Genomic DNA, 10522 nt, shown 5'->3' with positions numbered 1-10522 from the left:
CTTGCACATTTGTATGTACTGGTGTTTTCATCATGTAAAATTCTTAACGAGAAAATATGTTGCCATTTGGAAAAGAATGGAAATGTATCTTAAAGATACGTACCATGCGCTTGCCGTTTCCGCTCTCCACTTTACGCGACATTTAACGATTTTTGTTGGGGCCATAGCCAAAGCCAAATCCCCTTTGTAACACATCACTTTCAATATTTTCCAGCTAAATACGTTTCACATAAACAATATTAAAACAAAGACCTGGGATATCTTTTCAATTTTTAAAAATTTGGGAACTCTTTGCGGCACTTGTAAAAATGAGCAAAACTTTCATCCGTTCTATTTTAAATGGATTTATTTATTTGTTCTGGAGATAATAAAAGCTGTTAATCTTTTGTATGGTTTCTTACTGCAATTTTAAAAAAAAAAAAAGAGTTATAAATTTAGATAAATTAATCATACAAGAAAAATGTCAAAAAATGTCAATAATTGAGTAAAATTGTAGTCAACATTTTTTAATTAAGTGCCACCAAAAAAAAGGCGTAAGAGGTACACGAATTTAATTCAGCTCCAGGCTCCAAGCTCTCGTTCTTCATACTTGTTTGACCTTTCTGCAGCAGAATCGACATACGGAATATTCATTGACCTATCCCAAGTATTCCACATTCTCCAATCTGTGTAGGATACTCCACCCATTTAATTGTAACACTTTCGTCACACACGTCTATCAACTCGCTCTCTCGCTATGTTCTGCTTTTGACAGTAGGGAAATCGCATGTAGGCGCATGAAAAAGAGCACAAAAATGGGGAAATGCCAGTGGCGTATGTAGGAAATCCTTATTGCCTTTCAAATATACGCACATGTTTCTATATACATACATACATATACATATGTCTATAAGTACTGTATCTCTATGCACATATGTATGTAGATTTTATGACAGTAAGCGCGACTAATGATAATGTGGACTGATAAAAGCTTTATAATGTTTTGTTTTGCTTTTGGCTATTGCCAGCGACGTGTCCGACTTGGTTTTCGGTTTCGGTATAAAACGTGATTCTAACTCCAGAGTCGCGACCTTGACCACAGCCACCCACCCACACACAACAAAGTCGTGTGTTTCTATCTATAAAGAGGGAGAGAGATCCTGGGAATCCTGAGAGACTTGGGCATCCATCCAACTGTCAAACTATGAGAAAATCATAAAGATAATTAAGAGGAATTACGCAAGCATGTGTTAACTTCTTGGTCAGCCTCAAACACTCACCTTCTTATACATAAATAATGCCCTGGCAGACATCAAAGAAATTGCATTTCTCTGTACTCCCCACTGGATGAGACTGCCTAATTTATGAAATTATAGGGAAAATCTCCACCTCCCCCGCTCACGCATACACATAAATCAATGCTCAGGGAAATGGAAATTGACTTTGTGGGTAGCATGTTGCATGCATTCCACTTCCCGCTGAGCCAGAGCGTTCGGTGGGGTAGTGCATTTTTCGATTTTATGACCACAAAGGATGCCAAAAGGTTGTTGGCATTCGCTTTGAGCCACGTTAATGCAACATCCAACGACAAAACCATCCCATCCAACGATAAGGCGTGGTCGTCAGGGTTTTTAGTCGGCAAGAATTTCCACAATCTGGAAAAGGCATTCAAATGCAAATGGCAAAACGGTTCATGCCTGAATAAAGCATATAGCCATTACATTATTATTAATAGGTATTCTCTTCAATCCAATCCATTTCAATGCATTGGGTAACCAATTAATTATTTTAACTATCCTGAAACGATTACAATCAATTTATGCAACATTTATATGCATTGGCAAATGACCAGAAGCAAGCGTTCCCAATCCCAGAAAGTAAATAGATTCTCGATCAGGATCGAGAGCATTAGCTTAACGAACTTGGCTGTGATCGGAAAATTATTTATAGCCATAATGGGAAAGATACAGTCTACCTCTCTTATTCTCTCTTCTCCAGTGTGGCCTAACAGTAAAAGAGGTCTTTCATCTCTGAAATCCGCGTGCCTAGCATACATTTAGGCTTTTTTTTCTTATAGTTCATATCTGTCCGGTACCATTGCATATTTAGGGAACATTAAAAAAAAACAAATTGCGATGCTTCGCTGAAGAATGTGGAATATAAGCTGAGGGAGAACTACTTCGTACTACAACTACAAAGCCTGCAGCTAGAGAGAAATTCTTCAAAACTTGGATCTTGGAAATAACAACAATCAGCTGAAAAGAAAATCAATCAATTAGATATTAAATTGATGACATGATGAGCGGAATGGCTGTCACCTGTTGACCATTCTGGAAGATTTCCTAATATGAATGGGATTCTAATTGAATGCAAATATTATAATGGTAGGAAACCAAGCATTACCAAATTACTTCGGTTTGTGTATGTTAATACTGATCAAAGGAGGATTACGAGACGAAATATTTCGTGTATTGTCCTCAAGATATTCTGAAAATATACCTACTGTTTACTGAAAATATATCTGATGGCAATGGAATCTTACGAATTGTGATTAATGATATTAATGGAAGAAAATTGGTGTAAAATACCAAAAAAAAAAAAAAATAGTTCGTGGCACCTAAATTGGTTAACTTAAAAACAATTCGTTTATTCCTTAAAACTGTTACAAACACTTTCAATACGAAAATGGAGTAAAAATTGTTGGCTGGGAAGGGGTTGGCTATCCAAGCATTACGACTAAAGGATAGTAAAATTGCCACGAGGGCACGCTTACTCATCATCATCATCATCATCGTCGTCATCGTCGTCGTCGTCATCATCTTCATCGTCCTCCTCACTCTCATTATCATCACCATCTTCATCATCGTCGTCGTCGTCGTCGTCATCATCATCTTCATCATTCTCACCTTCCTCATCGTCGTCATTGTCGTCACCTTCAGCATGCTCATTCTCATCATCCTCCTCAACTTCATCTTCATCCGATTCAGCCTCATTCTTGGCCGCCTCGCTCGTCGACTCTTTGCGAGCCTTCTTTGTGGGCACAGCAGTGTCCTCACCATCGTTGTCCTTGGAAGGAGCGGCAGTACCAGCCGCATCGGCTGCCACGAGAGCCGCCTTCTCTTCGCGAATCTCTGCCTTGCGCTTCACCTGTTGCCAAGTCAACTTTACGAACTCGGCATCCTTGGTAAGGGCGAAACGAGACAGCACCTCGTTGGCCTGCTTCTTCAGCTTCAGCATGCGCTGCTCACGTGGTCCGACCACATACGGCGTGTCCGCTGGTGCGGCACACATGCTGATGTACAGGGGCAGGGCCGAGGTGCCGACAATATCGATTTTGACATACAGCGAACGAATGTTGGCCAGGCCCCCAGGATAGACCGTCTCCAGCTGCTTTGTCACCAGCAGAATATTCTCCGCCAGCTGCTCGGCGCTGTGCTCGTGGTTGCCCACGGGTACGGAGGTGAGATCACCCTTGCTGAGCTGCCTGAAGGCAGTGCGGCACAGAGCACGCGATATCTCCTTCTGCAGCGTTGCATTGTCCTTGCTCAGACGCACCGGATGCAGAACATTGCGCGGCTTCTGGGTGAACTGTGAAAAATAAAGAAAAATTAAATAAATCAAGCGGGAACTGAGAAGAGCCACACTTTACCTTGCCCAGAAACGAACTGGCCTGTCCCGACAACTTGCCGTCGCACATAAAGTAGTCATAGGTGTTGAGGAACTTGCGCTTGGCCTCAAAGCTGTTCACATCGTTGCGCAGCTGATTGAATGGCACCACAGTCAGACGCTGCTCGATGCCAATCTCGCTGAACAGATCCTCGTAGTGGGCTTTGGTGGGCTCAAAGTCAAACTTGGCACCACGCTGCAAGTCAGTCACAATGATGGCTACATCATCGTCGCTGCCCACCAGGGAGTGCTTCAGTCCCAGCTTGACCACACGCTTGGGGCAACTGGGTATCTTGTAGCTGCACACCTGCAGTATGTAGCGGTAGTCGCTGAAGATCGATGTCGACTTCTTCTTGGCCACCTCTTCGGCCGCTTGGGTCTTGAGGGCCTGGCACACCTTCAGCACATTGGATTCGGAGACAATATCCCGGAACTTTTGCTCATCGAAGGGCTTCAACTCGAACTGCAACTTGACGGGCGGCTTCTTGGACTTCTTGCCCTTTTTATTGGACTTTCCCTTGGCCCCTGCGACATTCTTCTTGGCTGCCTTCTTACTTTTCGGCGACTTGTCTGGCTTGGAGAGTTTCTTAACTGGCTTCGTCTTCTTCTGCAGCGATGCTGCGGCTGGTTTGCCTTCAGTTACTGCAGGCACCACCTGTGCTGTTTGTTTGGTTGCCTTGTCAGACTTCTTAGCTGGAGCTTCAACTGGTTTCTTGCCAAGAGCTGCTTTCTTGGCTGGAGCTACTTTCTTGCCTGGAGCTGCTGTCTTGACTGGAGAGTCCAAGATTTTCTTGGCTGGAGCTGCTTTCTTGGCTGGAGCTACTTTCTTGGCAGGAGCTGCTGCCTTGACCGGGGACTCCACTGCTTTCTTAGCTGCTGCAGCTTTTTTGGCTGGCTCTGCTTTCTTTGCTGGAGTTACAGATGTTTTCTTGACTGGAACCTCAGGTGTTTGCTTGGAAGGAGCTGCCGATGTCTTAGCTGGAGCTGCTTTCTTGTTATCTTTCTTCGCTGCAGCCGGCGCTGGAGCTGGTGTCTCAACTGCCTTCTTAGCTGGAGCTGAATCCGCTTTATTGCCTGCTTTCTTCGCAGGGGCTGCAGCCTTCTTAGCTGGAGCTGAATCCGCTGTATTGTCTGCTTTCTTCGCAGGGGCTGCAGCCTTCTTAGCAGGTGCTTCCTTCTTTGCAGAAGCTTCCTCTACAACTGATTTCTTGGCCGCCTTCTTTGGAGCCTCAACAGGTGCCGGTTTGCCTTTCTTTTCCTTTTTGGAAGTCGCTGGTTTTGCAGGCGAAGGAGATGGCGCCAAAATCAGCAGCTTTTTGGCGACAGGAGTCGCAGGAATGGCGGCGGCAGCGGCCTTTCCCTTTGACTTTTTCACAGCGACCGGCGACTCTGGAGGAGCCATTACCAACGGCCTCTTAGTGGCCTTTTGCTGTTTTTCTTTCCCAGCAGGCTTCTTCTGTTCTTTTTTGGGTTTTTCAACGACTTCTACTTTTTTCGGTGCCGCATTTCTTACCGTTTTGACGGGTGCCGCTACTTCCAGCAGGGCTGCTTGGGCCAACTTCCCCTTTTCCGTGGTTTTCTTTTTCTTGGCCACGCCCTCAATGCTGGCGCTTTTGCTCAGCGACTTTGGCTGTGGTTTTTGTACTTTAACCATCTTTGCTTTGTTAATTAAGTGTGTATTTTCCGGAGAAAAACAAATTTTTTAAATGCAACACGTGCGATTCGTGAGTGTGACCGCGGACTTATCGATAAAATATACCGTAAAACCCTCAGAAATATACTGACTGACGCTCAGAAATATACCAAGAAAACGGTTCGGTTATGACTTAATTTAACACTTTAATGCACCAAACTTCGAAATTCTTGAGTTTCCTTTCTATTTAAATAGCACACAGTTTATTTTAAGTAAATTATTCTAAAAATAATCCAATTGTGGACCTTACACGCGTGTCTAATCGTCCTGCCGCGCCATCAAATGTCCTTGGATCAGTCACACGCAACACCCACACAGCACACACAGAGGGGACCGGACAAAATGCTGTCGCATGGCAGCTCCCATGGTGCCCCAAATTATGGCTCTTCGCTCAGAGATGCCATGCCAAAGTTATCCTTTTAACAAGGCGCATCCCCTGTGGGGGTGCGTGTGGGCGTGCGTTGTGTGTGAATTGGCCATTTGCTGGCACGTGACTGGAGGTCTGGACGTCACAGGCAAATGCCATTAGCAGTTGGCAAAGAAAAAGTAGTCTTAAAATGTACAGAATTAGAGCTTGAGTTTTTTGGCATTCGCTTTGGCCGGATCCTTCTTGGGACGTTTGCTCCCAGCGCCGCTTGCCGCCGTGGCAGTCGTGTCCTGCAGCTTGTTGAAGAATGCCTTTGAGGATTTCAGAGCGCCCTGATCGTTCGTGCTGGCGGTGATCTGCAAAGAGGGCAGCACAAATTCGTATAAGGAAACTCAATTGTTGCGCCTTATGTCCACTTACCTTTTGCACATTGCGACTCTTGGTGATGGTCTTCAGGAGTTTGGCATCCGCCTCGCGTTTCGTTGGCGCCTTGCCCTCCTTGGCGCGCTGCAGGTCGCGCGTCTCGAGCACTGCATTGATGGCCCGCTGCTTTTGCTTCTTCTTGCGCCGCTCGCGATTCTTGTCGGTGCGTGTGCGCTCCGTCTTGCCCAGCGGGGCGTGCTTGGGTCCACGGAACACCTCCTCGGGGGCCAGCAGCTTGGCATCGCTGACGGCCAGGGGCGCCACCTCCTCCATGTGCACCGCCGGCGTATTGGTGACAATCTTGACCTCAGGCGCCACTGGTTTTGGTGTGAAATGGAAATTGGAGAGGGCATCGAGCTTGAGGAAGAGCGAGCGCATCATTCGCTTGATCTCCTGATGCTCCTTGGGCTCCGGTCCGGCATTGTCGTCGGCATCCTTGTTCGGGTCGAGTTTCTCCAGCTCCTGCTGGTACTGCTTCTCGTAGATTTGGGCCAAGGATTGCTTGGACTTCTCCTGGTCGAGCACCAGCTGCTTGCGGTACTCCTGCGGCGTGTTATCCACGCGCACGGTGCGCACCACATCGTCCCAGGCCTTGTCGCGTATGCGCTGCATTATGATATCCTCGATGGAGCGATTATCCTCCTCTGTGAGCGGTGCCGTGGGTCGTGTGGTGGATTCAAAGTCTAGAATCTCCTCGAGCAGCGAGTTCTGTGGCCGATTGGCCGCCTGCACCTCACCCTTCAGCTGCCAGGGCTTCTCGCCGAGCACAATGTCCTCATAGTCGCGTATGCGCTGGAACAGACGCGCCTCACGCAGCTCATTGGAGGACTGGACGGCAGGCGTGGCCTCTTCTTGGTCGTCGTCGTCCTCCTCCTCCATATCGTTTACTTCCTTGTCGCTGCTAGAGTCTGAATCACTGGCGGGTTCAATGCCACTTTTAGCCACAAATTCGGATTCGTCAATTTCACTGGGTGCGTCCTCTTGGTCGTCATTTGCTTCCTCATTCTCGTCTTCATCCTCTTCCTCTGGCACTACCTCCTCCTCCTCCTCCTCCTCTGCCTCAGCTTCGTTTTCATTGAAGTAATCCCTCTGCTTGCCTTTGCTCTGTTTGTTTAACTTTTGCGCCTCCCGCTCCAGCTCTTCATCCACCTCGAAGAAGTCCGCATAATTCACATTGACATCATCCTCGTCTTCCTCCTCGCCCACACCGAAATCATCTGCATAGTAGTCGATGGCATCTGCGTCCTCCTCCACGCGGTTCTTACTGTTTTGCTTTCGCATCTCCTTGGCGTCCTCCTGCTCCAGGAACTCCTTCATTTCGTCCAGCTTGAAGAATGTGTCATCCACCACCGAACTGCGCACACGCTTGCCGCTCTTCTTTGACTGACTAACTGATTTGGGTTTCGATTTCTTAGGCAGGTCCTCGGCATCGCTACCAGACACATCAAAATCAGAGTCAGGAGCCTCCTGTGCGGGTTCATCCTCATCAGACTCGGCAGCTAGTTGTTCATCCTCCTCGTCATCATCCAACTCGATGCCCAAGTGCTTCTCCTTCATGGCCATCAACTTGGCAGTCTTCTCCAGCAATTGCGGGAACACCAGCTCGTTGCGCATTTCTAGCTGCTGCCAAATCTGTTCCTCGTCCATCTGCTCCAGCACCAATTCGGGCAGCAGGTCCTTTTTATTCTCCACATCTCCGCTGATGCTTACGCTGTAGGTTTGCTGTATAAGCTGCTCGATGGCACTAATCTGCTCCGGTTGCGGCCTAGAAGAAAAATTGTTTAGATATCCGCTGCAGCAAACACGTGCGCGCCATGGAGGAAAACAAACTTGAGAAATCGCTCTGGATTCTTGGTCAGCTGCTCGAAGTTGTCCGCTATTTCCTTGAACACATTCGCCTTTTTTGTTTTCTTCTTGGTTCCAATCATATTGTGGGTGATTTAATATATTAAATTGCAAAAATTGTAAATGCGAGGCAAGTGCAACAGTTCCACAACAAAACCTATCGAATACCTATCGATATATGGCGGCATGGTGTTTTGCCATCTTTAGCTGCACCTATTTAGATTTCAATAAAGATTTATGAATTTTTAATTTGAATTGGTTTGAAGACGACTCAAAATCGCAATTTTAAGTCACATTTGAACATCAAATGCTGCAAGGTGTGATTAAGAAAAGGTTGAAACCACTCCAAAACTCTAACTTATCGATAGATATCGCCCATCCTTAGTAACAGCTGTCGCTGCCGCTTCGATTCCCGGAAAACTGCATTTTATTTTGGAAAAATAATGCCGCATTCCATTAATTAGGATCTCCAGAAGAATCAAACGAGCAATATGGATGCAAAATTCTTTAAACTTCTTCTGCTGGGTGGAGCCGTGCGCTTCTATTTTGTGCGTACACCGCTGGCGTCGCTTATCAGCGATCGGGTGGAGTTTGCTACACCTTTAAATTCCCAAAAGCGGAGTGAGTAATCCTTTAAAGCCATATGCATGCATATTGTAATGCTATTCTCTGTGTAGTGAAGGAAGGCATCTACCTGCTGGACCAGGGCATTGATCCGTACAGTGGGGACCTGGTGCATGAGAGCCCCCTGGTGCTAAAGGCGTTGTCCGGGCTGTTCCTAAACTTTCCCCAGTGGCTGCCATTAATCTACATACTGCTCGATCTGTTGACGGGGGCGCTACTCTACAACCTGAGCGTACGTTTTGTGAAGCAAAAGCTGCAGAAGCAGCGCCTGGAACGTAAGAACTATGCCAAAGACACCGAGCAGCTGCAGTACAACGACGACGACAACTACGACATACCGGAGCTCGTGCTGATTGCATACCTATTCAATCCACTGACTGTGCTGAGCTGCATTGGCCTGACGTCGACCGTGCTGAGCAATCTGTTTCTGGCTCTGTTCCTGTACTTCCTCACGAAAGGGCTGCTGCTGCCGTGCATCGTTCTGTTGGCCTTTGAGACTGTGCGCAGCCTCTATCCAATTGTGCTGATGGCACCGCTGCTCTTGGTCTTTGCACGTCGCTCACTCATTGGTGGCGTCATGCTATCTTTGCTCTTTGCCATTGCATGTGTCATCATAGCGGCCGCCAGCTATTTGGTGCTGCACAGCTGGAGCTTCCTGGATGGAACACTGGGATTTATGTGAGTAAAGATTGATAGGTGCCTTCATAGCATCCCTCCTCTGTAATGTGCTCTTTCCTTCGCAGCTTTTATTTCCGCGATCTGCAGCCAAATATTGGACTCTTTTGGTATTTCTTCACCGAAATGTTTGAGCATTTCCGCACCATGTTCCTAATCACATTCCAGCTGAATGCCACAGTGCTTTACCTGGTGCCGCTCAGTCTGAAGCTGCGCAAGGAGCCTTTGCTGCTGGCCACCGTGCTGGTGGCGCTCATGGCAGTGTTTCGTGCATATCCAAGCCTCGGGGATGTGGGCTTCTACCTGGCTTTGCTGCCGCTCTGGAAACGTTGCTGGAAGTACATGGCCCATGGCTTCGTGGTCTTCACGTTCTTCATGGTTACACTGTCCATGATGGGCGCCCTGTGGCATTTGTGGATCTACGCGGGATCGGCCAATGCCAACTTTTACTTTGGCGCCACGCTGGCCTTCTCGACGGGTCAGATATTCCTCATCACAGACTTGCTGTTTGCGCACGTGAAGCGGGAGTTTTGTCTGTACAACGGCCAGAAGATAATGATCGATGGGGAGGAGGCGCGCATACTCTTAAAATAAACGAAGAAGCAAAATGCTAACAATATCAAATTAACAAAACACTTTATTACGCTCCACGCTACTGCTTGGAGAAGCCGGTCTTGGTCTTGCGATTGAGGAATTTGTACAGATAGATAATGCGCTTCTGCATGTCCCGCCACTTGGTGGGCCGTGCAATCGGGTATTTGGTCTTCTCCAGCAGACTTCGCTTGCGCAGCAGCACCTGGTACTCGTTGCCAGAGACACCGCGCAGCCAGGACGGCACCGAATACATCACACGCACCGGATGCAGTCGATCGTTGCCCAGAATGTCGATGTAATCATTCTGGCCGAACAGAGCGCGCTTCTCTGACCAGGCGTTCTTCGGCCGGTAGAGGGGCATGGGCAGCTTCTGTCCGTTGTCCAAATGGGGTAGCAGGCCACTCTTGAAGATCTTGTCCTTGTAGCCATAGCGGCGCACTGTGGGACCGCGTGCTCGTCGCTCGGCATGCGACAGTTGTCGCACCGTGGTGGATGAGCCGGAGATCGCAGGCAGGGGATTGCTGCCTGCCGACAGTAGCGTGGCCCTGCACAGCTTCTGAATTGTGCCACTAAGCCAGGACATTGCTTTAATTTAATATATGATTAGATAATTGTAAACAGACTTCGCAAGAAAAAAATACAAAGCAGTGGAACAG

The 10522-nt window shown here is 47.6% G+C and overlaps 4 protein-coding genes across 5 annotated transcripts; 1 reads left to right on the top strand and 3 right to left on the bottom strand.

Moving 5' to 3' along the window:
* Positions 1-2589: 2589 nt before the first annotated feature.
* LOC117900409 (ribosomal L1 domain-containing protein CG13096) lies at positions 2590-5392 on the bottom strand. Of its 2 annotated transcripts, XM_034810766.1 has the most exons (3): positions 5027-5392; positions 3629-4801; positions 2590-3567 (listed from the first exon to the last, which is right to left on the bottom strand). In XM_034810766.1, the coding sequence occupies exons 1-3, from the start codon at positions 5297-5299 to the stop codon at positions 2749-2751; spliced, it is 2265 nt and encodes a 754-aa protein (XP_034666657.1). In that variant the 5' UTR covers positions 5300-5392; the 3' UTR covers positions 2590-2748. The 2 variants fall into 2 exon arrangements, with proteins under 2 accessions (XP_034666657.1, XP_034666655.1); XM_034810764.1 differs by having other exon boundaries at positions 3629-5392.
* A 113-nt stretch (positions 5393-5505) lies between these two features.
* On the bottom strand, positions 5506-8134 carry LOC117900410 (U3 small nucleolar ribonucleoprotein protein MPP10). The gene is made up of 3 exons (XM_034810767.1): positions 7959-8134; positions 6126-7893; positions 5506-6061 (listed from the first exon to the last, which is right to left on the bottom strand). The coding sequence occupies exons 1-3, from the start codon at positions 8054-8056 to the stop codon at positions 5906-5908; spliced, it is 2022 nt and encodes a 673-aa protein (XP_034666658.1). The 5' UTR covers positions 8057-8134; the 3' UTR covers positions 5506-5905.
* Positions 8135-8358: 224 nt separating this feature from the next.
* On the top strand, positions 8359-9907 carry LOC117900265 (phosphatidylinositol glycan anchor biosynthesis class U protein). The gene is made up of 3 exons (XM_034810574.1): positions 8359-8594; positions 8651-9275; positions 9341-9907. The coding sequence occupies exons 1-3, from the start codon at positions 8465-8467 to the stop codon at positions 9864-9866; spliced, it is 1281 nt and encodes a 426-aa protein (XP_034666465.1). The 5' UTR covers positions 8359-8464; the 3' UTR covers positions 9867-9907.
* Positions 9884-10513, bottom strand: LOC117900271 (39S ribosomal protein L51, mitochondrial). The gene has a single exon (XM_034810582.1). The coding sequence runs from the start codon at positions 10447-10449 to the stop codon at positions 9925-9927; it is 525 nt and encodes a 174-aa protein (XP_034666473.1). The 5' UTR covers positions 10450-10513; the 3' UTR covers positions 9884-9924.
* Between the last annotated feature and the right edge of the window lie 9 nt (positions 10514-10522).

The sequence above is a fragment of the Drosophila subobscura genome, chromosome U, assembly GCF_008121235.1.
Source record: "Drosophila subobscura isolate 14011-0131.10 chromosome U, UCBerk_Dsub_1.0, whole genome shotgun sequence".
In the NCBI taxonomy this organism is placed as follows: domain Eukaryota; kingdom Metazoa; phylum Arthropoda; class Insecta; order Diptera; family Drosophilidae; genus Drosophila; species Drosophila subobscura.
This window is presented reverse-complemented; position numbering and strand designations above follow the sequence as displayed.

Bases quoted from the DNA above. Each gene is read 5' to 3' on its own strand.
- LOC117900409 (XM_034810764.1), bottom strand. From the start codon at position 5,299: ATGGTTAAAGTACAAAAACCACAGCCAAAGTCGCTGAGCAAAAGCGCC. The intron at 3,568-3,628 runs GTAAAGTGTGGC...TATTTTTCACAG, and splicing joins CCAGTTCGTTTCTGGGCAAG to TTCACCCAGAAGCCGCGCAA.
- LOC117900410 (XM_034810767.1), bottom strand. From the start codon at position 8,056: ATGATTGGAACCAAGAAGAAAACAAAAAAGGCGAATGTGTTCAAGGAA. The intron at 7,894-7,958 runs GTTTGTTTTCCT...TTTTTCTTCTAG, and splicing joins AATCCAGAGCGATTTCTCAA to GCCGCAACCGGAGCAGATTA. The intron at 6,062-6,125 runs GTAAGTGGACAT...CCCTCTTTGCAG, and splicing joins AGAGTCGCAATGTGCAAAAG to ATCACCGCCAGCACGAACGA.
- LOC117900265 (XM_034810574.1), top strand. From the start codon at position 8,465: ATGGATGCAAAATTCTTTAAACTTCTTCTGCTGGGTGGAGCCGTGCGC. The intron at 8,595-8,650 runs GTGAGTAATCCT...TTCTCTGTGTAG, and splicing joins TTTAAATTCCCAAAAGCGGA to TGAAGGAAGGCATCTACCTG. The intron at 9,276-9,340 runs GTGAGTAAAGAT...TTTCCTTCGCAG, and splicing joins GATGGAACACTGGGATTTAT to CTTTTATTTCCGCGATCTGC.
- LOC117900271 (XM_034810582.1), bottom strand. From the start codon at position 10,449: ATGTCCTGGCTTAGTGGCACAATTCAGAAGCTGTGCAGGGCCACGCTA.